This window comes from Centruroides sculpturatus, unplaced genomic scaffold (genome assembly GCF_000671375.1).
Source record: "Centruroides sculpturatus isolate CEXI.00-Female unplaced genomic scaffold, Cexi_2.0 scaffold391, whole genome shotgun sequence".
In the NCBI taxonomy this organism is placed as follows: Eukaryota; Metazoa; Arthropoda; class Arachnida; order Scorpiones; family Buthidae; genus Centruroides; species Centruroides sculpturatus.
Window position 1 is genome coordinate 126,830 of NW_019384657.1, and position 26,971 is coordinate 153,800.

The 26,971-nt window shown below is 28.5% G+C and overlaps 1 protein-coding gene across 1 annotated transcript in view; it reads right to left on the reverse strand.

Moving 5' to 3' along the window:
- The window catches only part of LOC111626466 (protogenin-like), a 193,920-nt gene that overhangs the window by 17,256 nt on the left and 149,693 nt on the right, over positions 1-26,971 (reverse strand). The window contains exons 10-20 of the mRNA XM_023369842.1: positions 18,217-18,314; positions 16,579-16,819; positions 14,223-14,414; positions 13,952-14,077; positions 12,503-12,691; positions 9,351-9,470; positions 7,634-7,802; positions 7,419-7,549; positions 3,474-3,647; positions 3,153-3,314; positions 1,118-1,223 (exon numbers count right to left, since the gene is read on the reverse strand). Coding sequence (XP_023225610.1) covers positions 1,118-1,223; positions 3,153-3,314; positions 3,474-3,647; positions 7,419-7,549; positions 7,634-7,802; positions 9,351-9,470; positions 12,503-12,691; positions 13,952-14,077; positions 14,223-14,414; positions 16,579-16,819; positions 18,217-18,314 — 1,708 coding nt within the window. The remainder of the gene's footprint in view (positions 1-1,117; positions 1,224-3,152; positions 3,315-3,473; positions 3,648-7,418; positions 7,550-7,633; positions 7,803-9,350; positions 9,471-12,502; positions 12,692-13,951; positions 14,078-14,222; positions 14,415-16,578; positions 16,820-18,216; positions 18,315-26,971) is intronic.

Below are 26,971 nucleotides of genomic sequence, written 5' to 3' on the forward strand. Positions count from 1 at the left end.
ACCAGAGAAGCACACAACCAAGGTCACTTTGCTGTTAAGAAAACCGAAGCACTGCTGAAAAGAGACTATTGGTTCAAGAATATGAAAAGTAAAATTGAGAAAGAAAAAGTTCTGTGTTTTGAGGAAGAAAGGGATGAAATTTGAGCAACAACAAAAAGAACATTAAGAAACTGCAAATGGAAAACAGGAAAACATTTAACAAGAAAAAGATATTCGTCACATTCTTAGTCAATGACCTGGTAGCTATAAGAAGAACTCAGTACAGGCCTGGCTGTGAAATCCATTGAAAATTCTTAGGGCCGTACAAAATCAGATAAGTTTTAAGAAATGACAGATATTTAGTCAAGAAAGTAGGTGATCACAAGGGGCCAATGCAGATGTCTACTTCTGCGGACAACATGAAAGCATAGATCCGTTCAACTGATGAAATGTTTGACTGGTCAGAAAGGACATCGGTGATGCTAGCTGTCAAGATGGTCGAATGTGGGATTTGGGCAAGAAGTAAAAAGATGAGAGTTGGCAAGAGTTTGAATGGCATGAGAAGAGAATGAGACAACAGTTAAGGGAGGTGCAAAAAAGGACATAAGACGTTACAATCGTAGAATATCATCGTTCTGTTGATAAGACGGTTTTGAGACAGTTTGAAGACAGTTGGAAGATTTAGCTGAATGCTGGAAGATTTAGCTGAACGCTGGAAGATTATTGTTACTTCTAGTTCTATCATTATTCCTACATAAATTATTTCATTCTTAAACACAATCATCACAATACACTCATTATATGATTTTAAAATAGTTTTTCATTAATTTAGTGATTATTTATTTATTAATAGTTTTTATTTAGAAACATGTAACATGTATTTGACAACTATTTCAAATATTTCTATAAATAACAAAATATTTATAGAAATTTTTATAATTTTTAAAAATTATTCTAATGCTTTTGATCTAATTCTAAACATCCCTAGAAATTCTCTCTCAATTATTGAACAATGCATAAATAAAAATAATTTGTTTTTTATAAATGTAAGAATAATTTTTTTCTAAAAGATTCATAAATTTATTATTATTATATAAAGGTATTTAAAATTTGAATATAACATTAAATAATTTCTTACCTATTACGACAAACAATAATAATAGCACAAATGATGATACATCCAACACCAATAGATATTCCTAGTACAATGCCAAGTAATGGATCTTGAGGTTCAACACTATAAACTGAATTAATTTTTTTTGCAATTAATTGAAAGATATGAATAATACATATATATTTTTTTATTTTAATGTAATTAATTAAACATATTTATAAATTATATTAGGTAAATAGAACCTTTTAATTTAAAAAATTTAAAGAAAAAATGCTAACAAAATAGTTCAAATTACATAATCTGAATGGATTCAAAGGGAAAAGAAGAAAAATATTTTATAATTTATTTTCATATTTTGCTAGTGATCTGCAATATTTCATAATGAAGTGCAAATGAAAATATCAATATTTTAAATCCTTAACACATTTATATTTCAAAAACCTTTACAAATGATAAATTATATATTTATAATAAATATTTCAAAAAAACTTTATATATACAAAAGTTATTTCCAATTCAGAATTAAAAAACAATATTGATTAATAAAAATTTATCAAGTTTTGAATATTGATTGATAAAAATCAATAGTGTTCTCAATATTGATTACAAAAGGCTTGTTCAACATTGCTGATTTCATTGTTCAATTTAATATTTAATCAAATACACTGGCAAATGTTATCAAATTATATAGAAAAAAATTTTTTTTGTTCCAGATAAATATTATAGCAATGAATAAAGAATATAACAATAAATTATTGCATCTTTATATATTTTTTCTTTACTTCTTTGAATTGAATTTGTATAAATGTAATATAAACTAATACAGAAGAAAAACTGTACAAAATACGCTGTATTCAGTTAATTATTAATAAACAATGCCAGATATTTTAATGTAAGTGATGAACAAATATTCCAAGAAAAGCATTTTAAAATTTTATTCAAACAATAACTAAACCCAAAACTTACAAACAAAGGATATTAATATGATATGAAAGATATATTTCATTATAAATTAATATACTCATATAAATAAATAAAATATTTCAAATAAAGCAACATAATTCAAAAAACAAAATGAAATAAGCTTTGTTTTAGAATAACAGAAAGAAAAATATAAATTCAGAACATTTTCATTAGAAATTCATATTCTAGAAGAAATTTCAAAATATATTTTTTTCTAAAATAAAAATTTAATTCAATGAAAAAATTATTTAGTAAAATATATAAATATAAAATATTCAAAACATAGAAGAGAATAAAGAATATAGAAAAAAAATAATAAGACTAGAATTGTTATCCTGACAGAAAGAAAATTGCTGCTGGAGAAAATTAAAAATCATAATAAATTATCATATTTGGTGGAAAATATTGTAATGCATGAAAAAAACAAAAAACAAAAGTTGTAGAAAACTTATTCTTCCAAATAAAATTATGCTATTTATTATAAAAAATAAATTAAACACTTTTATTAAATTAGTAAAAAATTATACGTATTTACTATATTTTTTAAAGTGGAATTTTCTTTTATATATTTTAAAGAAATGCTAATCAGAGAAATGATTCAGAAACAAATATCCTTTAAACAGAAAAACAATGTTATTAAAATATTACAGTTATTGTTTCAGGGATAAAAATTATTTGTTATTTATAAATAATAATAAATATGAAAATTAATAATGAAAGCTGTAGATGATGATGGAAGTTTCTTCAAAAAATTTCTTTTTCTTCTAAAACTAATTAATTCTTAATATATTACTGCATATCTATAAAACAATCAAAAATTGCAAAGTTAATATAATTACTTTATGCTAGTACAAATAAACAAGACTATTTATTTAAACATAAACAAGTTTATGTTTAAATAAATAATATTTTCAAGTTTAATGCCAAAAGTTTTTTATTTGTACTGGTGTATAATTTAGCATTGAGTGCATGGAAAAGAACTCTTGAAAATTTCTTTACTTTTTGAATACAAACTTTGAAAAGAAAATTATTTTGATATCAATATAAGTTCATTATATTCTAAAAAAATATATTTCATATATTTGTGATTACTTACTTTCTTTAGGAGACGATCTTGAATAATTGCTATGTCTTACTGGAATATTTAAACTGATTATTGGAGTTGATGGACCAGTTCCAGCTCTTGTTTCTGCTTTCATGCAAAAGTAATATAATGTATTGCTAGCTAATCCATTCACTAATGAGGACAGCTGTGATCCTATAAATAAAAATATCAATTTTTTATCAATTTGATTTATTGCATATTTTTAATTTATTTTATATAATTAAATATGTTTTAATCAAAATAAGATTTTTATCATAAAAATCTTCTTATTGATAATCCAGCAGTTCAGCAGTTGTTGTAAAATTAATTTACCTTGTTCTTCTTTAGTTGACCAATTATCAGGATGTACTTCATCATCTGTATGTTCACTATACAATATATAATAACTTATAATAATGCCATTTGGCCGAACAGGAATTTGCCAGTTTAATCTAACTGAATGTGCATCAACTGGTGTCCATGTTAAGTCTCTTGGTGCAGTAGGAACTGAGAAGATATTATTTTTATATATTAATGAATTATAATTTCTTTCGTTTAAAATATAAATTTTAATACAAAATAAATAGTAAGTATAATAATAACAGAAACATTTTTCATATGTCTCTATAAGAATGCAATTATTTAAAAAAAACAAAAAAAAACAATTTTTCCAATAATTATAATTTATTTATAAAATAAATTGTGAAATTAAGCATTAATTTTGACATTATTTTGATTCTGAATTGTAATAATCATTTTAATTAAAATATACTATATATTAATTGCAATTGTGAGGACCCAACTGAGGTCCAAAATCATGTAAATTGCGGTATTCTTATGATTAAATAATAGCGATAGATTAAATATGAGAGGGAGAGGAAAATCCCATAATTTAAACAATGCGGCACAAAATGTAAACAACGAGTCCCGGATGACTCCAACACGTGTTAAATAAACTGTTAATGTCAAAATGAAAAGTTATAAGTCAGACACAAGTGATCATAAACAGGTAGAACTTTGACCCAAGTGATCATAAACAATCAATCTAGGGAAACAATTTCAGAAAAAAGGAAAAGATTTAAGAGAGATAAATCATTGCATATGATTCGAGTACCCAGATGACAGAAATCGCGAGTTACGGAGCTAAATTATGAGCACGAGTCTTGCAATTTTGTCAACAATCCCCAAGAACAATCAACAGAAAGGCGTCGAGCAGACACCTGGAATCAGACCTTAACCATGACCCAAGTTGGTCTCAGTTTTCCCCAAAACAAGAGAGACCAATCGGGAAGCGAGGAAGGAGATGAGGGGCCAATCAAAAGTCTGAATAGTGGGAGAAAAATCTATAAAAATCCGAAATTTAAGATCGGAGGGAGGCTCTCCTACGTATTCCACAAAAGGTCGTGACTTATATTGTGGTGTGTCGTTGCCAAGAACTTTGGACTCCACCGCTTCCTCCTTCCGATCGTCTGCCTTGCTCATCGACTTCATCTCATCCGCCCTGGGGCCAGACAGACACCAAAATTCTCACCTCTCCGCATCTTCAACGAGAAGAACCTAGTGAAGGACTGTCAATTGTTGATAGAAGCATAAAATTTATGCTTCTAACACAATAAAGTGGTATAAATTAAGTGTCTTAATTTATACCACTTTATTGTGTTAGAAGCATAAACAAATTGTAAAGCACGATTTCATATCATCAAAGTAAGCATAAATGTTAACAAATAAACGGCTTTCTTTTGTAAAACACTTGTCATCATTTGCCTCCTCCGTCACAGCCCACATACAACCTTCCCTTAGGTTCATCCTGACACAGGATTAATAGATCCCACCTAGGAGACGGCAACCTTACATAGGTGCCGTGGAGTGGGTTTCAAGTCCCCTATCTCCACTGGGTCAGCTACCTTACACAATGTTTAACTACTAATTTTAATTCTTATTTGAAATCTTTCTTCTGATGTCATCAAAGACATTTTTTTAAATTCTGAAGATATTTTTCAATCTAAGCAGTCTATTCTCTCATGATCAAATAATAAGATCAGATTAAGTAGCATGCTAGAATATAAGAGCAGCATATGTAAATATCTAATATGTTAGTAATTCAACTTTTCTCAAATATTGTCAAAATACTAAATGTAGATGAAATTATCAATGTTATTGGATAAACAAATAAAATGTTCATTTAAGTTTATATTTCTTATTAGTTAAAAATTTATAAAAAGTATCTCATAAATCCAAATTTATTGAAATATCTTTCTCTTACCATAATACAATATATTTAATAAAAATGTTTTTATAAAATGAAATACATCTCGTATAAAATATAAATTAGCAGCAAAAATTAAAAACTAAACTAAACCTTATGTAATATGAAAGCAGCAAATATTAAATTTTTATAAGAGATGTTAATATATAAATACACACAAAAATATTTTTTTTAATAAAAATTTTGGAATCAAACTTATTTTATTCTTTTAATTTATTATTATTTTACAGAGTTATGGAGCTCTCCATCATTCAAGACATTGAAGACATAAGAAAACGGGAAAACACAAGCTGGTATGCAACAATTTTAAATTACCCAGTAAATAATAACTATATATTGACAAATCTAGCTTTTAACATCAAAAAGTTTTTTATACAGCTTAGGCTAAATAAATACGGAATAATTATAAATGATAAATATATAGACTATACCCAATCTAAATGTCCAAATTGTACTAAACCTTTATCTAGAGTTCATATTATATGTGAATGCTGTAATGAAAAAGATAAAATACAAAGGCTCCAAATGCAACCGCTAGTCAACTGTAATAGTGAGATGAAAATGTTTAAGACTTTTGACAGAGCTAATACTAACACGATTTATATGTTATATAACTATGTTAAACAATTTACTAAATGATAATTGTAACAAAATATTAATGTAAATTTAAAAATTAGCAAATAGAATATATTAATGTTAATAAGACGAAAAAAATTGAGATGTTAAATTAATACGCGTTTATGTAAAACTAAATGCCCTTGTAACAGGCGAAAGCCTATTACGACAAATAAAGATTATTATTATTATTATTATTATTATTATATTAATGATATTTATATAAAATTACTTGCTAAAAATATTTTATACAACATATACAATCTGTAATTAATAAACAATATGTAAATAAAATTTATTATTATTTTGGTTATGTAAAAATTAAATTTATTACAAATAATAATGTTGGACAGAACTTTTCAATTTAATTTTAAAAATTATTCAATTATCCTATTTAACTATAGCTAATCTATTTCATGTTATTTTGGCAAGAATGCTGTAAAATTCATATTCTATTTCTGTATTAGATAATATTGCCAAAAGAAGACAAAAAGTTTTTATTTTTAATCTGTTAAATGAACATTTTCAGTAGATTTGTTAATCTGGCCTCTCAATTATATGACATTAGATAATCCTCCAGTGTCACCTGTGGACTTCCATTTCATGAAAATGTGAATTTAGTCATGTTACACATCCTGTTTACTCAGGTTTCATTTCTGTGTACAGTACCTGCATGTCAGCACACCATATTATTTGCCTGCCTGCCTCAAAAAAGAATCAGTACCAAGGAGTTACAGATCACATCATTCATTGCCTTTGGGCACACTATAGGCCTATGCACTCACAGTAATCTGGAACCTCTCTGTTTAAGGAGTGACTGATTAGATTCTACTGCATATATATATTTGTATACAAAAACTTTATATAAATAATATTTTATATTTTCAAATAATGTAAAAATTTTCTCTTTCACAAATTGAAAAATATAAAAAAATTTAAAACTCATTATTTATATTTTTAACAATATTTCTTATTTATGTCATTCAAAGAAGTTGTCATATGCAATAACTGACAATAACTGATAATTTTAAAAACATATATATCAATATTAATTTTTTTAGATATATTTTAAATTATGACTGTATATTAGTAGTCAGAACTGTACATTAATATTAATAGTACTGTAAAGTAATTCATTTTACATTATTTTCTCATTACATTAATTAAATGTGTTTTTATTTTTAAACATATTTTTAAATTATAATTATTAAAAACATATGAGATGAAGAAGTGAAAATAACACCTAACCTTCTAATTTTTTGAATTTATTATTTTAATTAGATATAACTTTTTATTCATTTTATGAATAGAAATACAGTATTTCATAATCACTAGTTTAATTCTTATAAAATCATGTATAAAAAAATAGTTTGAAAAAGTTTTAAGTATTAACTTACTATCTTCTTTTGTTTTACACTCTACTTTCATTCCAAATGGGCCTTGTTGATTTTTATAATCATGTGAACTCACAGAAAATTCATATAGAGTAAATGGTAATAAGTCTGTTATCATTACTTCTTTATTAGTACTAAAATAAGAAAAAAAAATTAAAATTTATTAATCACTAAATTAATTATATAAATAGCTGTTATTCATTCAAAGTAAAATTTACCATCTGATGTAGGATATAGAGGAAGCATTTATTTCTCCAGTGCTATAAACTGGATGATACTGAACAGTATAATAACTGATATTTTTATTTATAATTGGAATTTCCCATATTAAATGAATACTTGTAGAACTAGTAGGATTTGCTTCTAAATGATGAGGAGGTTCTATAACTAATCAAAAAACTTCTTATCAGTTTTGATACTTTATAATTTAAATTTATAAAGAGTTATTACTTTGTTAATTTNTGCTATAATGCTGGTGAAGTATTTCCTACATAGCATATATACTGGAACTTAAAGCCTTGCTAGACCAAAGTCAATGCATAATTACAGAAAACAAATGTTTTGTTTATGTGCTGTTCAAGTATATAACTGTACTAAAGGATTTCCTAACTGTGGCCTATATTTAGTAAAGTAGCTTTCTGTAGTGTGCTGATTTATATGCTAGTGTGAAGCCCTCATGTTTCTAGACTTTTGTGGTGTGTGTGGTATGACATTACGCAAGATAAGAATGCTGGCACATTAAGTATCTTATCCATTCTTCTCCATAGATGCTTAATTTTATGGGCAAATTCTGAATATTTACTAATTTTTCAGTGTATATATTTTGTACGTTGCAAGTGTTGAAAAAGATATGTCTATGATGTTTATGATTTTATTTTCCTTGTCAATGACTGTAATGTCTGATCTGTTGTGATGTATTGTTTTTCTCTGATTATGGCATAGTCACAGTATATTTTTGTATGTATTGGTTTCTGTGACCACCTGAAATATGTATTTTATAAATGCTCTTTTTCTAATATACAGGTAACCCCCGTATAACACGGTAGTTATGTTCCAAAAAATTGCCGTGTTATGCGGATCCGTGTTATACGAAACAAAGAACTAGTATGAAAAGGAGGGTTAGGTTCCAAAAATTAAAAAATATGCTATAATATTTTCATAATTAAAATAAAATATCTTTATTAAAATTTTCTTAAATGATACATAATAATATAAATTAAACAATGTTTTCTTTGTCATCACTAAAAACACTATTAATCGAGAGCATTTTCTTTTTGGCAAGTCATCCTTATCCTCTGAGTATTTTTCTGCATTATCTTCAGATCCATGCTTTACCTTTTGCAAAATGTATGTAATTTTAGATTGCTTGCTTCTAGTTAAAAGGTCTTTATAAATTTCCTTATATGGTGCTAAGCACTTATGAAGAATAAAGCAAGTATGGAATAAGGGAAAAACATCTGGCAACATCAGAAGCAGAAGCGTTGAGATCTGGCAACATTGAAACAAGTTTCGAGAAGGACCATGTGTATCGACAGAAGGAAAATAAAATTTACATACTTAAGTATTAATAGTTCACAAAAATAATAATTTTCATGAACTATTATTTCTTAAGTATGTAAAAATTTATTACATTTCATGTTGTACGAGGGTTTTACCCAATTCTCGAACTGTGTCAGAGTGAATCCATGCTATAGAAGTGCCGTGTTATAAGGGGGTTACCTGTACTATATATGTATATATTAGCAAATAATTTTTTTTGCAATGAAAATATAAAATTATATATAATTATTATTTCTTTCCTATTACTCTTTCTTATAAATAATTTTAAAATAATAAAAGAAAATGTGATAAGAAATATGCTACATTATAACTCTATAATTAAAATTTATTTTATTTCAATAAATATGATTTTAATATAAAACCTTTAAAACTTACCCTCAACAATTTCTACATCTGGATGATCTTCTGGCAAAGTCAGTATATTTCTAACTGATTCATTTCCTTCACCTTGGTCATTATAAGCTGATAAATGAACCTCATACCATGTTTCTGGAGCTACATTTAGAAAATACATAATATTAAAATTAATGCGACAAGAATAAATCTTTCAAAAAGCAGAAAAACAGCTTTTTTAAAATGACAATTTGTATAATTAATTTTTCTCATTAAGCATTAAGAAGTTAGAAATTATATTGCTAAATATTTATTATGCATTTTCACAATAAATAAATTCCATCAGAATTTCATACAGCAGACTAGAAACAAACTTTTTTTATTTTTAAAATTACACAATACAATAGTATATTGTATTCTATTAAACAAAATTCATAATTTTAAATTAGCAAAATAAAACAGAAAAACCAAAATTAAAAACAAAATTAAATTTTTTATATTAAATGAAATATTTGATATAATCTAATTAATAAAACTATAACTAGTACAACAGAACCCTAATTATCCAAGGTAATGTGGATCAATGGTATCTCAGATAACTGAAAACTCAGATAAATGGACAGCTACAATCATTTTAGATTAAAAATTACAAATATAAAAGATTTATGTGATATATCACTTTTAAGCTTTCTTTTATACATTAGTGAATTTTTACATCATTTATTATACAACTAATATACATACAATAATTTAAGAATAAAATGTGTATCATTATAGTTACATTTTAACATCAGTAATATAGCCAACAGCCAAACATGGCTGTTGGCTATATTACTGATGATAGAAAAAAATCATTCCCATACATTTATTATAATGATTATTTATAAATCAGCAAGTGCCTGTACTTATGGTGTTGGAAAATATTGTGATATTTCCAAGTCAGAATTTCCTAAAATTTCAGTATTCCTAAGAAATTTATGAGTAAACACAAGCACTGATATTGATATATGATTAAGCTTACCATAATATTTTTTCTCAAACCAAGACAATTTTGAGAAAATACTCGCAACAGAAAATTAGCCTACTAGGATAAGTACTGTACCTATGATTGAAAAGGCTAAATAAAGTAGTTGTTAATAAAAACAACAAGTTAAAAGCAACTTTTTATAACTGAACTAAACATATCTTATTATTAATATTTAACACTAGTGTGAACTTTTTTAAAAATTCTTTATCATTTAAATCAGTACATTTAAAATATGACAATACATTTGAGGAAGCTACTATTGCTTGCCTTATGTTTCACACATTTCAAGTGATTTTTAATGTTTGAATGCCCACCTTGAGTTACTGAAAATTCTGAAAAGCACAGTTCATATTTCACTTCATCAATATGATCACAGACTTATTTCAATCATCAGTAAACACATGGTTTCTCTTTGGCATTTTAGAGATTAAATGAATTTAATATACTGTACAAAATAATTGCAAATGCCAATCAGCAATTTGAACTTGATTAAGATGTGGCATGCTCAGCAATGACATGGCCAGTGTAAGTTTCAGTCTTGCCAACTCTAATTGAAATCCAAAATATCTAAAAAAAATTAAATAAAAATATCTGGATCTCATAGGCTACATACTATTATAAATTCTGTGAAAAATTATCTGAATGACAAAATAAAAAATCTAAATTCATTAGGCCATATGCTATAAATTTTTGAGGAAAACATATAAACAACATTAAAAGTACTTAGATATAGATACAAAATATTTAGATTGGCAACAGTAAGTGTAACAGAGGGGTAAGTGCCAAATCGCCATTTTACTCGAGGCTGCACTATTTTTACTTCTTGTATATTTGGCACTTTTAAAAATTTACCAAATAACAGGGACAAAATGACAAACTGGCCAGATGCTGGGACAACATCGTCAAACCAGGACAATCCCGGTCAAAACGGGATGTCTGGTAAGCCTATATATGATAATATTAACAGCAAGATTAATTAAGATATAAAATAGAGGAATAACTAATTAATTTAAAATATCAGCATTAAAATATTTTTTAAACTTTTTCTTTTTTTAGAAAAATTAGCTTTTGGACATTAATCTATAACACATCTTACAATAAAATAATCAAATTTTAAGATATATAATACATAATAAAATTTTAGATAAACAGTAGCTCTTCATTTATCACTATTGTTAAATAAAATTCATTCAATTACTCATTGATTTAAGTAAAACATAAACAAACAAACATTTTTCCTTGATGAAGATTTCAGTATTATATATTTACAGATTTATTGATTATACTATTTCTCATATTATAATAATGTTTTGTTTTGAATATAATCTGACAATGCTTTAAATATTAAAATTATTATAATAAATTTTTTGTTTAATTGTATAATTAAAGATATAGTGTTGCCAATAAATATTCACAGATTTATATAGTATAACTTAAGATAGATGTTCAGCACAATCCACATAAACAAATTTTGAATGAAATTTGTTCAATATATTACAGACTTAAGCACTAAATTCTCAGTTATTTTCAATAATTGGAAATGAATGAGAATGATATTGTAATTAGAAATAATAATCTGTGTTAAATAATTTTCAGGTTTGGTTTAGTTTATTTGGTTACAGCAATGCAACATGTGGGCAATCTAACAACAGTTTTTTTCTTTTTTTACCCTTTCCGTGCTGTGGGCACTAAGAGGGCCTCTTTTTGCAAGCCCATTATGGGTTTGGCCAGGCCCACAATGGGGCTGCCGGGTGGTGAGGGACGAGACCCAACATATCCGAACGAACCACCCCCCAAAAAAAATTCCTAGGGATTTTTCGACCCGTTTGGATTCGAACCCAGGTCCCCCAGAGTGGTAGGCTGCCACCTTGACCGCTCGGCCATCCGGCTGCAATCTACCAAGAGTGTAGCGTATGCCTCCCAGGAGGACTTTTATGGGAATTGGCCCTTATTTAGATGTTACAAATGTGAATAAACCTGGAAAACTGCATGCCATCAGACCATTGGTGAAGCGCAAACCCACAACCAATCATTTATGTTCTGTGGTTTTATGCACTCACCCACTGGGTCTAAAAATATATTTTTTCAACCAAAGGTTTAACTCAAAATATTTTAAAATTTTTATAATTTTTAAAATAAATTTATTAAAATTAGTATATCTCAATACCTAAATCAGTAATTAAAAACTTGGTCATGTTGGCAGGAACATCAATTGGACCTTTTAATGAATGGCTTCGTTGACGATAATATAAAAGAAATCCATCAACAGGATGCCTATTTTCATCTGGCATTGACCATTCTGCTTCCAAAGCAGTTGTATTAATAACTGTTAAATGCAAGATTGGTGGCATTGGCACTAAAACAGATTTTAAGTAATAATAAAATATTATTATCTGACAATACAAATACTGATAAATAAATTATGTATAAACTTTAATAAACACTATTTTCACACAAATTCAAAAATATTATTACAAGATTTAAAATACTTAAAATTTTCAAAATAAAATATTGTAGAATTGTACTCCATATAAAAATATGACACATGAAATATACGAAACAATAATATGAATTTAGCCCAATTAATTAAAATGATACATTTTTAAGATTATTACCTAAATTACAATAGTGTGAATTAATATTATCCACTAAATATTAATATATTAGTGGATAATAATATGTTAAAATATTAAATATTAAGATATATATTAAATAAATTATTATTATCCACTAATCCACTAAATTTAATCCTGACTTTCAATGAAATAAAAAATTTAGTATGTCTTATCTGATTACATCTGATTATGTGTTAAGTCTGACACAATACTAGTACAAGCTATTAATTTCATAATAAAAAACACTTACATTTTGACTTTATTAAACCTTTCATTAAATTATCACTAAATATTTTAGTAACAAATTTAAATTGCTATTAAGAGCTAACTAAAATTTTTAATAAATTAAATTTTATGAAAATTATAGTCAAACTCATATTAATACGAATTGTTAGTGGAATAGTAGTTAGTTCACTTTATCAAAAATTCTTATTAATGATTTTCAGGATCAAACTCAAGATTGTATAATTTACAGAGTTAAGGATTAATATACAATTGAAATCTCTTAAATTACAATATTTTGAATTAATTTACTAAATCAACTTAAATAAAATAATATTTATTTACAAAAATAAATTAATTTAAATGATTTTCAAATCAAACAAAATGAGGAGGAGACAGTACTTTCCATTGTGGAGCAGTATATCAGAATGCTTAAACAAAGCAAAGCTAAAAGAAACCAATGACTTTTTTCCTGTTGATGACATATTCTATTTTAGATAACAAAAATGAGTAAGAAAATCTGCAGTAATAGAAAACAGAATAGGAAGAGCAAACATTAAAAGGTTTTCGATATAATTACAGAATTTAACTATTATATTTAACAGAAATGTCCTCAAAAATCTAATGAAATTTAATAATAATAATAGTTTTATAAAGTTAATACTAAATTTATTTAACATAAATATAACAATCTTGATTAATTTTCAAAAAGTTTAACTCCATATTAAGTTCAATAATCAATTCTATTTTCATTAGATTAAAATATTTTATATAGTTACCAGTAGCAGTTATAGCATCAGGCATTTCATGTACAACCCAAGGCCATTCTTCATCAGAAAGAACAGGAAAGCCTATTTTTGTTCTTGCCATTACACGAACATCATATTTCTTTTTTGGTTGAAGACCTTGCAATTGTTAAAATATTATATGATAATTAAAACTAATATTATATTATACATATATATTTTTTTAGTTTACTATTAAAAATTCTCTATATTTTCCATTAATTTCAACAAAAATATTTAATTATATAAAAATCATATATCATACCAGTAATTGTATAATCCTTAATATTTTCTGCTACATCTATAACACTATAGGATGCTTGATTGTGTCTACGATAATGAATACGATAAGAAATCACTACACCTCGAGAATTTTCTGGAGAAAGTTGATCCCATGTAACATGTAATGTTGTTGGTGTTAGACTATTCACTGTTATACTAGGTGCAGTTATTGGTACTGAAATTAAAATTACAGAATTTAATTGCATAATTATATAATGATATCTTCTTAAACATTAACTTTCTAAACATTTAATGTTTTAATTATTATAAATATCAAACTAAACATCAAATCACTTCAGATATTTCTAAGATTTGTTTAAATTAATATAGAGATATTTCATATATATGGTAACTTAAAATTTATAATAAGCTACTATCATTCAAAGATGATAGATAATATATTATATGATTACAGCACTATGTAAGGTTTGTAGATAAACATTAAATAACTATTTTTCTTCCCTGAAGGATTTTGAAACATNTCAAAAATTGCAAAGTTAATATAATTACTTTATGCTAGTACAAATAAACAAGACTATTTATTTAAACATAAACAAGTTTATGTTTAAATAAATAATATTTTCAAGTTTAATGCCAAAAGTTTTTTATTTGTACTGGTGTATAATTTAGCATTGAGTGCATGGAAAAGAACTCTTGAAAATTTCTTTACTTTTTGAATACAAACTTTGAAAAGAAAATTATTTTGATATCAATATAAGTTCATTATATTCTAAAAAAATATATTTCATATATTTGTGATTACTTACTTTCTTTAGGAGACGATCTTGAATAATTGCTATGTCTTACTGGAATATTTAAACTGATTATTGGAGTTGATGGACCAGTTCCAGCTCTTGTTTCTGCTTTCATGCAAAAGTAATATAATGTATTGCTAGCTAATCCATTCACTAATGAGGACAGCTGTGATCCTATAAATAAAAATATCAATTTTTTATCAATTTGATTTATTGCATATTTTTAATTTATTTTATATAATTAAATATGTTTTAATCAAAATAAGATTTTTATCATAAAAATCTTCTTATTGATAATCCAGCAGTTCAGCAGTTGTTGTAAAATTAATTTACCTTGTTCTTCTTTAGTTGACCAATTATCAGGATGTACTTCATCATCTGTATGTTCACTATACAATATATAATAACTTATAATAATGCCATTTGGCCGAACAGGAATTTGCCAGTTTAATCTAACTGAATGTGCATCAACTGGTGTCCATGTTAAGTCTCTTGGTGCAGTAGGAACTGAGAAGATATTATTTTTATATATTAATGAATTATAATTTCTTTCGTTTAAAATATAAATTTTAATACAAAATAAATAGTAAGTATAATAATAACAGAAACATTTTTCATATGTCTCTATAAGAATGCAATTATTTAAAAAAAACAAAAAAAAACAATTTTTCCAATAATTATAATTTATTTATAAAATAAATTGTGAAATTAAGCATTAATTTTGACATTATTTTGATTCTGAATTGTAATAATCATTTTAATTAAAATATACTATATATTAATTGCAATTGTGAGGACCCAACTGAGGTCCAAAATCATGTAAATTGCGGTATTCTTATGATTAAATAATAGCGATAGATTAAATATGAGAGGGAGAGGAAAATCCCATAATTTAAACAATGCGGCACAAAATGTAAACAACGAGTCCCGGATGACTCCAACACGTGTTAAATAAACTGTTAATGTCAAAATGAAAAGTTATAAGTCAGACACAAGTGATCATAAACAGGTAGAACTTTGACCCAAGTGATCATAAACAATCAATCTAGGGAAACAATTTCAGAAAAAAGGAAAAGATTTAAGAGAGATAAATCATTGCATATGATCNAGAGGGCCTCTTTTTGCAAGCCCATTATGGGTTTGGCCAGGCCCACAATGGGGCTGCCGGGTGGTGAGGGACGAGACCCAACATATCCGAACGAACCACCCCCCAAAAAAAATTCCTAGGGATTTTTCGACCCGTTTGGATTCGAACCCAGGTCCCCCAGAGTGGTAGGCTGCCACCTTGACCGCTCGGCCATCCGGCTGCAATCTACCAAGAGTGTAGCGTATGCCTCCCAGGAGGACTTTTATGGGAATTGGCCCTTATTTAGATGTTACAAATGTGAATAAACCTGGAAAACTGCATGCCATCAGACCATTGGTGAAGCGCAAACCCACAACCAATCATTTATGTTCTGTGGTTTTATGCACTCACCCACTGGGTCTAAAAATATATTTTTTCAACCAAAGGTTTAACTCAAAATATTTTAAAATTTTTATAATTTTTAAAATAAATTTATTAAAATTAGTATATCTCAATACCTAAATCAGTAATTAAAAACTTGGTCATGTTGGCAGGAACATCAATTGGACCTTTTAATGAATGGCTTCGTTGACGATAATATAAAAGAAATCCATCAACAGGATGCCTATTTTCATCTGGCATTGACCATTCTGCTTCCAAAGCAGTTGTATTAATAACTGTTAAATGCAAGATTGGTGGCATTGGCACTAAAACAGATTTTAAGTAATAATAAAATATTATTATCTGACAATACAAATACTGATAAATAAATTATGTATAAACTTTAATAAACACTATTTTCACACAAATTCAAAAATATTATTACAAGATTTAAAATACTTAAAATTTTCAAAATAAAATATTGTAGAATTGTACTCCATATAAAAATATGACACATGAAATATACGAAACAATAATATGAATTTAGCCCAATTAATTAAAATGATACATTTTTAAGATTATTACCTAAATTACAATAGTGTGAATTAATATTATCCACTAAATATTAATATATTAGTGGATAATAATATGTTAAAATATTAAATATTAAGATATATATTAAATAAATTATTATTATCCACTAATCCACTAAATTTAATCCTGACTTTCAATGAAATAAAAAATTTAGTATGTCTTATCTGATTACATCTGATTATGTGTTAAGTCTGACACAATACTAGTACAAGCTATTAATTTCATAATAAAAAACACTTACATTTTGACTTTATTAAACCTTTCATTAAATTATCACTAAATATTTTAGTAACAAATTTAAATTGCTATTAAGAGCTAACTAAAATTTTTAATAAATTAAATTTTATGAAAATTATAGTCAAACTCATATTAATACGAATTGTTAGTTATAAAATTACTTGCTAAAAATATTTTATACAACATATACAATCTGTAATTAATAAACAATATGTAAATAAAATTTATTATTATTTTGGTTATGTAAAAATTAAATTTATTACAAATAATAATGTTGGACAGAACTTTTCAATTTAATTTTAAAAATTATTCAATTATCCTATTTAACTATAGCTAATCTATTTCATGTTATTTTGGCAAGAATGCTGTAAAATTCATATTCTATTTCTGTATTAGATAATATTGCCAAAAGAAGACAAAAAGTTTTTATTTTTAATCTGTTAAATGAACATTTTCAGTAGATTTGTTAATCTGGCCTCTCAATTATATGACATTAGATAATCCTCCAGTGTCACCTGTGGACTTCCATTTCATGAAAATGTGAATTTAGTCATGTTACACATCCTGTTTACTCAGGTTTCATTTCTGTGTACAGTACCTGCATGTCAGCACACCATATTATTTGCCTGCCTGCCTCAAAAAAGAATCAGTACCAAGGAGTTACAGATCACATCATTCATTGCCTTTGGGCACACTATAGGCCTATGCACTCACAGTAATCTGGAACCTCTCTGTTTAAGGAGTGACTGATTAGATTCTACTGCATATATATATTTGTATACAAAAACTTTATATAAATAATATTTTATATTTTCAAATAATGTAAAAATTTTCTCTTTCACAAATTGAAAAATATAAAAAAATTTAAAACTCATTATTTATATTTTTAACAATATTTCTTATTTATGTCATTGGTNACGATAATGAATACGATAAGAAATCACTACACCTCGAGAATTTTCTGGAGAAAGTTGATCCCATGTAACATGTAATGTTGTTGGTGTTAGACTATTCACTGTTATACTAGGTGCAGTTATTGGTACTGAAATTAAAATTACAGAATTTAATTGCATAATTATATAATGATATCTTCTTAAACATTAACTTTCTAAACATTTAATGTTTTAATTATTATAAATATCAAACTAAACATCAAATCACTTCAGATATTTCTAAGATTTGTTTAAATTAATATAGAGATATTTCATATATATGGTAACTTAAAATTTATAATAAGCTACTATCATTCAAAGATGATAGATAATATATTATATGATTACAGCACTATGTAAGGTTTGTAGATAAACATTAAATAACTATTTTTCTTCCCTGAAGGATTTTGAAACATTATTTAATTAATTTTTGATTTTGTTAGTAAAGTCAATAATCTTATATTGTTATATACAGAGATTATGTAAAGTACAGTAGAGTCTCGAAAACTCGGCCTAATGTGGACCGAAGGGTGGCCGAGTTTGTGAAAATGCCGGGTTATCGGGAATGGGGTTAAAAAAGATAAGTATGCGTGTTTCCTCAGAAAATATTGTACTGTACTTGTATGTATTGTTTGCTTGAGAATACAACAGAAAATAAACCGCCCAAATACCCTTAAACAAAGGAAAAGTACATCCTTCATGAAGGCATAGAGCCTTTACTACATGAAAATGAAAATTAATGAATACACTGTGTACGGTAATTTACCTGATAAGACAGACCTCAGAAAAATACTTTATGAGGTATAAAGCTGTCTATAATGAAAATTAATTAACTAAGGATTTTTTTGCCCTGCCAAGGTGTGGCCGAGTTATCCGGAGTGCCGGGTTATCAAGTGCCGAGTTTTCGAGGCTCTACAGTATTTAATAAATTAAAAATATTACATACAATAAAAAAAACAATAATAATAGATTTTATTTTATCATTCAGACAATGACAACAATCTATTGATTAAATAAATATTTATATTTATTATACTGAAACTATATTGAATTTATTTCATCACATTATATTACTTTTATTTTTAAAAAATCCTCATTAAATTTAATTTCAACCATTGTTTCTTTTAATGGTAAAAGATTTAATCACTGAAAACACTCAACTGAGAGAAGATTATAGTTCTAGAAATTTATCAGGTTTTTTATAAGCATTTTAATGTACTTTATCTACAAATTTCTTTGTATTATTTAATTTTTTTAGAATTATTCCTCCAGCTTTAAAAATCTGTAATGTGTACCATTTCAAAGCTATAAACTTCAATAAACTACAAGAACACTTGCTAAGAGTATAATGTCTGCTGGGCTAGTCCATTGTTATATCGTGTTACTAATTCTGTTTACTAATTAATATGAATATTTATGTCCACCCATTGGATATTTTTAAACTTTTATAAAATAATGGTCATTAGATTATATTATTTTGAATATATATATATATAAATGAAGATGTTTGTTTGTTTGCTATGCACAACTAGGATGTTTGACTAATTGCTACAAAACTTGGCAGTTACATTCACATACTTCTAACTTAGATAATATCATACATCCCATCCCAAAATATTGATTGAATTTCTATATATCAATTAATTTCTGTCTACATTAATTTGCTGGCTTTACATGTAGCATCAAACTAATAAAACTATATATAATTCTTACAAAAACGAATATAATTTTTAAAAATATATATTATAATCACTTAATTACTGCAACAATAAAACAAAACAGATGCACTATTACGCAACATTACACCATTACTGTGACAGGTAGCATATAGCACTTGCCTGCATAGTGTTTTGTCCCTGTACATCACACTTTTCCTGTTAGCAATAGAGTTATGCTGGTTATGTATCTAACTCCATTTAGTAGAAAATTTTTAAATTGAAATAACACAATTTCCCGTGTAAACTGGAAGTTCATATATAGTTAATCTGGGTCTCCTGCTCTTAAGCTTCCTATATCTGGTCTTGACATTCATCTATCTAACTGTTCTCGAGATGAAGGATAGAGAGACAGACAGACAGACAACAGTGGAAATTTATAGGTCTATAATTTTTTCAAATTGCAACCCAATTAGTACCCTCCAATAGCTGAGTCTATAAAACCACTGAACACCAGTAGTCAGTTGTGGGTTTACACATTGCCAACAGACTGGCCACATGGAGTTTTCTGATTATATTAATAATACCTAAATACTGGCCAGCTTTACATAAGTCTTCCCAGGATGCATCCTCCTTGGCAGATCACTCATATATCACATTGTTGTAACCAAACAAATGAAATCAATTCTAATAATTTTTCTATAAATGTGATATTTACAAGGATATACTTAACTACCACACAACCAGCCAAATAAATTAATTCAGCCAAATTAATTAATTTAATGTACTGTACAGTACATGCAATGATTTTAAGGCACAAAGTAGGGCTGAAAGTCTTTTTCTGTGCAGATATTTATTTTTCTAATTTATTATCATGGCAACATTGCTTTGTTCAAAATTTCCTGTAATTATAGTTTGAGTAATGTGCACTTTATACACATGTTGAATCTTACTGTCAAATCTGCATCCACTATTCTTATGCCACAAGTTTCAAAAGTTTCCTCTACTTAGATGTTTTTGATGGGCTTTACTTTTTCAACTTGGTTTCACCAATTATTTTATGGAATCATATAAAAACAATTATTCTCACATTTTTACAATATTTTTTTCTATTTAAACAAATCTTATATGAAGTCTTTTGGATGTTAAGGTTAGCAACTTCAATCACATGCAGGGCCATCACAACCTATACAACACAGATCACTTTTGAAATATTAATACAGTAGAGCATCGATTATCCGACTCAATTGGGGACTGGGGTTGGTCGGATAACTGAAAAAACGGATAACCGAAAAATATGAAAAAATACATTATTAGTATAATATATTAGTATATCCCATGTGATTAGTATAATAGTATATCGCTATTAACCTACTTCGAGTTGAATTTTTATCGATGTTAAGCCTAACAAAAATTTTTTTAAATAATAATCGTCACTATTGTATCGTTAAAAATTAGAAAATTAAGCCTCTTTTAAATACTGGCTCCCTTTCATGGTCAAGCCAGTGTTGCTAGCTAAAACACGTAAAATAATATTAAAGTAGCCAAGACATAGCCAAATATTGTAGCGCCACATTACTAGCGGACATTTGAATTTGCCGACTAGAGCGGTCGGTTAACCGATGTGACGGTTGATCGGGGGTCGGATAATCGATGCTCTACTGTAGTAGACCAGTATAAATTAGTAGTCGTTGACCATCCTCTCTTCCAGGAGGAGTCAACTATTACTTTTGGTCAAATTTACTTCATTCTCCTTCTGCAACACTCCCTTCTTCTTGTTGAACCCAGCAGTATGGTGGCATTTGAATAAGAAAGTTACATAATACAAAGTTACCAGCAAGCACAAAATACGATTTAAGTGGATTTTGAGGGTGCCAAGTTTAAATATTTAGTCCATTTTTCACAAAATTTGATTCATTGGTAGATTATCATTTAATATTTGGCTGTGAATTGAACAATTTGTTGGAGCTAATATTAGAAAAAATGTTGTCTACTTGACCAATGAATTTGTGCCATTTTGTACCATCCAAGTATCACAATAAACACGACAATGATAGGCTAAAATAACCAACTCTTTATAAAATTTTCATTTTAATGTTTCTTATATTATAGTATTTAATAACAACAAATGTTATCTTACATAAGGGCTTATCATACCAAGTGACCAATCTAACACATTTTAAAAATTCTTTAAATTGTGTACAGTAGAGAAATATAGAATTTTAAAAATGTGTTAGATTGATCACTTGGTGTGATAAACCCTAATGTAAGATAACCTTTGTAGTTATATAAACCAAATACTATAATAGAAGGGGTTAGTAGTATGAAAGAATTGAATAATTTTAATGTTTGTTCTTATTTTTTCTGGACAATGCTGGGCTTACATGCTAGTTTTATATGCATAAACCTTGTTAAGTCAAAATTTAAGAGGAAAAAATTCCAACTTTAGGTTGAAAGTTTAATACCCCAATTTTCTCAAATATATCTGTAGTTGTAAATTTCCCATTATCAAGTTATTCCTCAAGAATTTGGTCACAGAATTATTACAAAATCATACACAGTTTATGGCACTTTTGAGTGTGTTGTCAAGGCACTCCCTTTGATATAAAAGTTTTGACTATTTCAACATAATGAGACTATATTATATGGAAAATCCTATATACTGTGCCCAGGACATGTAGACAACTCTGAGCTACTGCAGTTTGACTAGCAAGGTCTTATTGCATATATACAGTGATACCTCGCTTAACAAGCACCTCGCATAACAAGTATTTTGCATAACAAGCAAAACATATTGTAAATAAAGACTTGCTTAACGAGTGATGTTTCACATAACAAGTGATAAGGAGAGGGGAAGTCCCAGATTGTGCACATGCTTCATCAGTCTGTGTTTAGCACTTGTTCTGCTAGCATCTTACTGTTGCTTGTAATCACATATTTTTCCAAACTTGTGTTCACACATATTACATATAAACATCAACAACCATAGTCTGTTATATAATAAACACATTGAACGATATGCCAAATTCTTGGGGTATGTAAAGGCTATAATTAAATAGTAGTAATTAATTAATTTGACTAGAGGTAGGCAGTTATGCTGCCATCTTGTAATAAATTTAATGACCAATTCCAAATTAAATTTTAGAAATGTCTAAATTAAAAATTAATTATGAATGTGAGATCCGGAATTTTTACCGATTATTTGACGAATTAATTGTCCGTATTTGCCTAAAATCTAATTAAATTTTCCTTTAACTTAAAGTGAAACCTAACGAAAAAAAATTTTCCTTTATGTTTGACATAAACATCCGTTCATTTCGAAACTAATCCCACATTCCAACTGCTAAGTTGATAGTTAGCATGGTCCCGGAACAACTTTGACCCATCCGTGTACCTTTTACCTCACAACAATTGGTCACATGACCATTCTCCCACGACAAACTTATAAAAACCCCTCCCTTCCCCTTCTCGGGGGAGTCGTTCATCCGCTGTCACTTTTAATACTGAGTCCTATGAATATTGTGTCCTATTAATATACTGTGTCCTATCGATATTGTGTCCTGAGAAAAAAAATTATCATCTTTATCCTACCAACTCGTTGGATATCAAAACCTTTTTCCTTAAGAATATTTAAAGACATAAAGAGGTATGGAACAAATTTTTGTGAACTCTCTCTCGGTCCTTTGTGTTTTAGGGACTCATAATTTTCCCCTTGAAATCAGTTATTGTAATATCTATGTAGCTAATAAATCGTTGTTATCTTGTTAAATTGGTGTCCTCTTTTACTCGTATATCACCAGGCATCTTACCGACGCACTCCTCCCTCCACCACTCGACCCGAAACATTTAATTCCATTACAGCGGGAAAAGAAAAATTTAATCCATCCTGACAGTGAGAAGGTTCAACAACCTGTTGCCAGATCGGGAGACCTACACCCTCCCCGGCGGTTCACATATTGGTGTCAGGAGTGGGGTTGCTGTTGACTTTCTCTTTCGCTGAGGGAGATATGTTCTGGGTTGGGTTCGGTGGGGTGTGGTTGAGGTGGTGGACGACGTTTTTTCTGCTGAACGTAACGTCGAATCTTTAACTTGGATTTCGAGTCCATTAAATAAAGCATATTCACATACCATGATAATCCACTAGCTGGACATCTGGGAGAATTAAAAATGCGAACTAAGATCACAAAATCATTTTATTGGCCAGAAATGGTGAAAGAAATTCGCAATTATTGTAAAAGTTGCCAAACATGTGCTAAACACCGATGAAGGGGTAGACGAGCACAAGCCGAATTACAATTATTCTCTCCTCTATCCCACGTGTTCGAAAGAACCGCAATGGATATTGTAGGACCACTTCCTAGTACTACTAACGGAAATAAATATATCCTAGTCTTCGTTGATCACTTTAGTCGGTATGCGGAAGCCATCCCGATACCTGACGTCACCAGCAAAACTGTAGTGAAGGCATTCATCACTCACATTGTATTACGTCACTCAACACCAACTCAACTATTGACCTAGATAGAGCTCCTAACCAAATCTCAAAAATGTTTACCGAAGCGGAGAGCAAGAAGAAAACCGGCAAACCGTAAGAAATTTAGGCAACGTAGAACACCGCCAGATAACACAGACATGACCGGTGAGTCACTCGTCACACCCATGGGAGAAGACGGTCCAACGGTCGATCCACAACAGAGTAGTTACACTTACTCGGAGGAGGACTTCACCTTGACCTCCATACCCCCATCTCTACCAGAAAGCGAAAATGAAAGTGATGACACTGAACTGGAAAGCGAACTCTCCGAACATGATGTAGAAGAAAAACGAAATCTTATCCTTCCTTATGCTCTTCGAAGCCAAGGGACAGTTGCAGATAAACCTTGGGTTATGTCACGACCCACACGAAGCCGTATACCTCGATTGATTTCTCTCACCACTAGTCGATCATCCTCTTCTGTGGAGCAGAATTGAACAGGAAAATATTGATAGGGCAACTACTACTTTTCCTCTTAGTATGTTGAGCAATCTAACGTAGTATAAATTTGTGTTAATCAATTTAATTTTCATAACAAATATTCATCATAGGTCATCTTCTTAACCTCTTGTTATCATAATCAAAGAAGGAACCATGGAAATTAATAAAAATATTTCCTATTCTAGTGGAAGAAGTTCTCCATACCCTGAAGGTGTGGACCTTTACCCAACTGACCTAGAGCAACGCCGACGAAGTCATCAATGAAACCAAAATGAGTTATCTCCAAATCACTTTTCTTATCCTTAGTAACAAGTCTATAGTCATGACACCTGCATCAACCCACGTAGAATTTTCAAAAGGAGTACTTTTCCTTCACCAAGGAAATTTTTTGATGACCACAAGTAATTGGACCCTGGTCACCGAACTCAACTTTGAACATGTGGAAAGACAGATTCAATTCATCTCACAAGCTTTAGCCTATTTGGATGCCATGATTCAACAACGAGAACATACAACTCCAAAGGATGAAAATTCTCAAACCCTATGGAATCTCCCTACCAAAGGTTTTGAACTCATCCAAGCTTCATTCCTCAACTATCATAAAAGATATAAAGAACTTAGTGACCTAGTTACTCTAAAACCATCTCCTAAACGAAGAAGAGGCTTAATAGACATAGGAGGGAAAGCCCTTAAATTCCTCTTCGGAACCGCTACGTCCGAAGACATTGAAGCCTTGAATAAGGAAATATCAAACCTTAACCAGCGTAACGAAGGAATTCTTCATTTATTGCATTCTCAAATGACTTTATTAAATAATACCCTAAATATAAGCAAACATAATAGACACCAGATCTATATATTATTTAAACGACAAGAATATTTTGGAGAAGTCATGAATTTATACCAATATAACCTAGCCTTTGAGATAATTCTACGAACGATCAAATTCTCCATTCAAGAATTTCATTTCCAACTAGTAGAACTACGAGAAGCCATTGATATTTTGGAACAAGGTCAATTAAGTACATATTTTATCTCACGAGAAGTAATGTTAAAAACTCTTAAGAGACATTCAACTTCAACTTCCAGAAGGTTACGCAATGATCAAACCCATCCAACCAGATACATTGTTTAAATATTACCAGTGGCTGACTACCGTCGCAGTAGTTTTACCTGGTAAACTACAAATTTTCGCAAAAATTCCCTTAATCACTCCCAGTGGATATTTTAATATGTATGAAATTGTCAAATTTACAACATACATCTCCACATTAAAGACCTTTTTCAAAATGAAAACGAATTATCCTATAATTGCTCTATCTATGGATAGACAATCACACATGTTGCTCCAACGATTCAAACTTGCCATGTGCAAGATAGATCATTTTCCTATTTGTTCGTTAAATGTTCCAATCCAACGATTTCCTCACCACAGTTGTTCCCGGGACCATGCTAACTATCAACTTAGCAGTTGGAATGTGGGATTAGTTTCGAAATGAACGAAGGTTTATGTCGAACATAAAGGAAAATTTTTTTTTTGTTAGGTTTCACTTTAAGTTAAAGGAAAATTTAATTAGATTTTAGGCAAATACGGGACAATTAATTAGTCAAATAATCAGTAAAAATTCCGGATCTCACATTTATAATTATTAAATTTGTGAGGCCCTGGAAATAGCCCTCCCCCTAAAAAAAAAAAAGATATGTAAAAATTTGTTATGTTAAATTGTCAGGAAAGCAAATTATAAGTGTCGAATCGGCGACACCCGACTTTGACGTCGACGCTCATCAAAATTTGACGGAAAAACCAAATTTTAGATGTAAAAAGAAGAAAATTTAAAATATTAAAAGTTAAGACGTAGTTTAGAAAGCAAAACGAAACTAGATTTTAAAAAATGTCTAGATGAGCGAAGGTGTCATAGTCAACAATTAAACGCGATCGGATTCGAAAAGATGGTGTCGGATAAACCATCTCCAGCCGACCTTTTCCACGAACTTAACGAAGCTCCATTTACACCTGGAAACAGGTGGATGACCAATTAGAAAACGGTGATGTAAGATCTATCCAATTGACAAGGAGCCAATCGCAAAAACCCTATAAAAACGCAAAATTCAAAGACTTCCATTAAGACTTCCACTA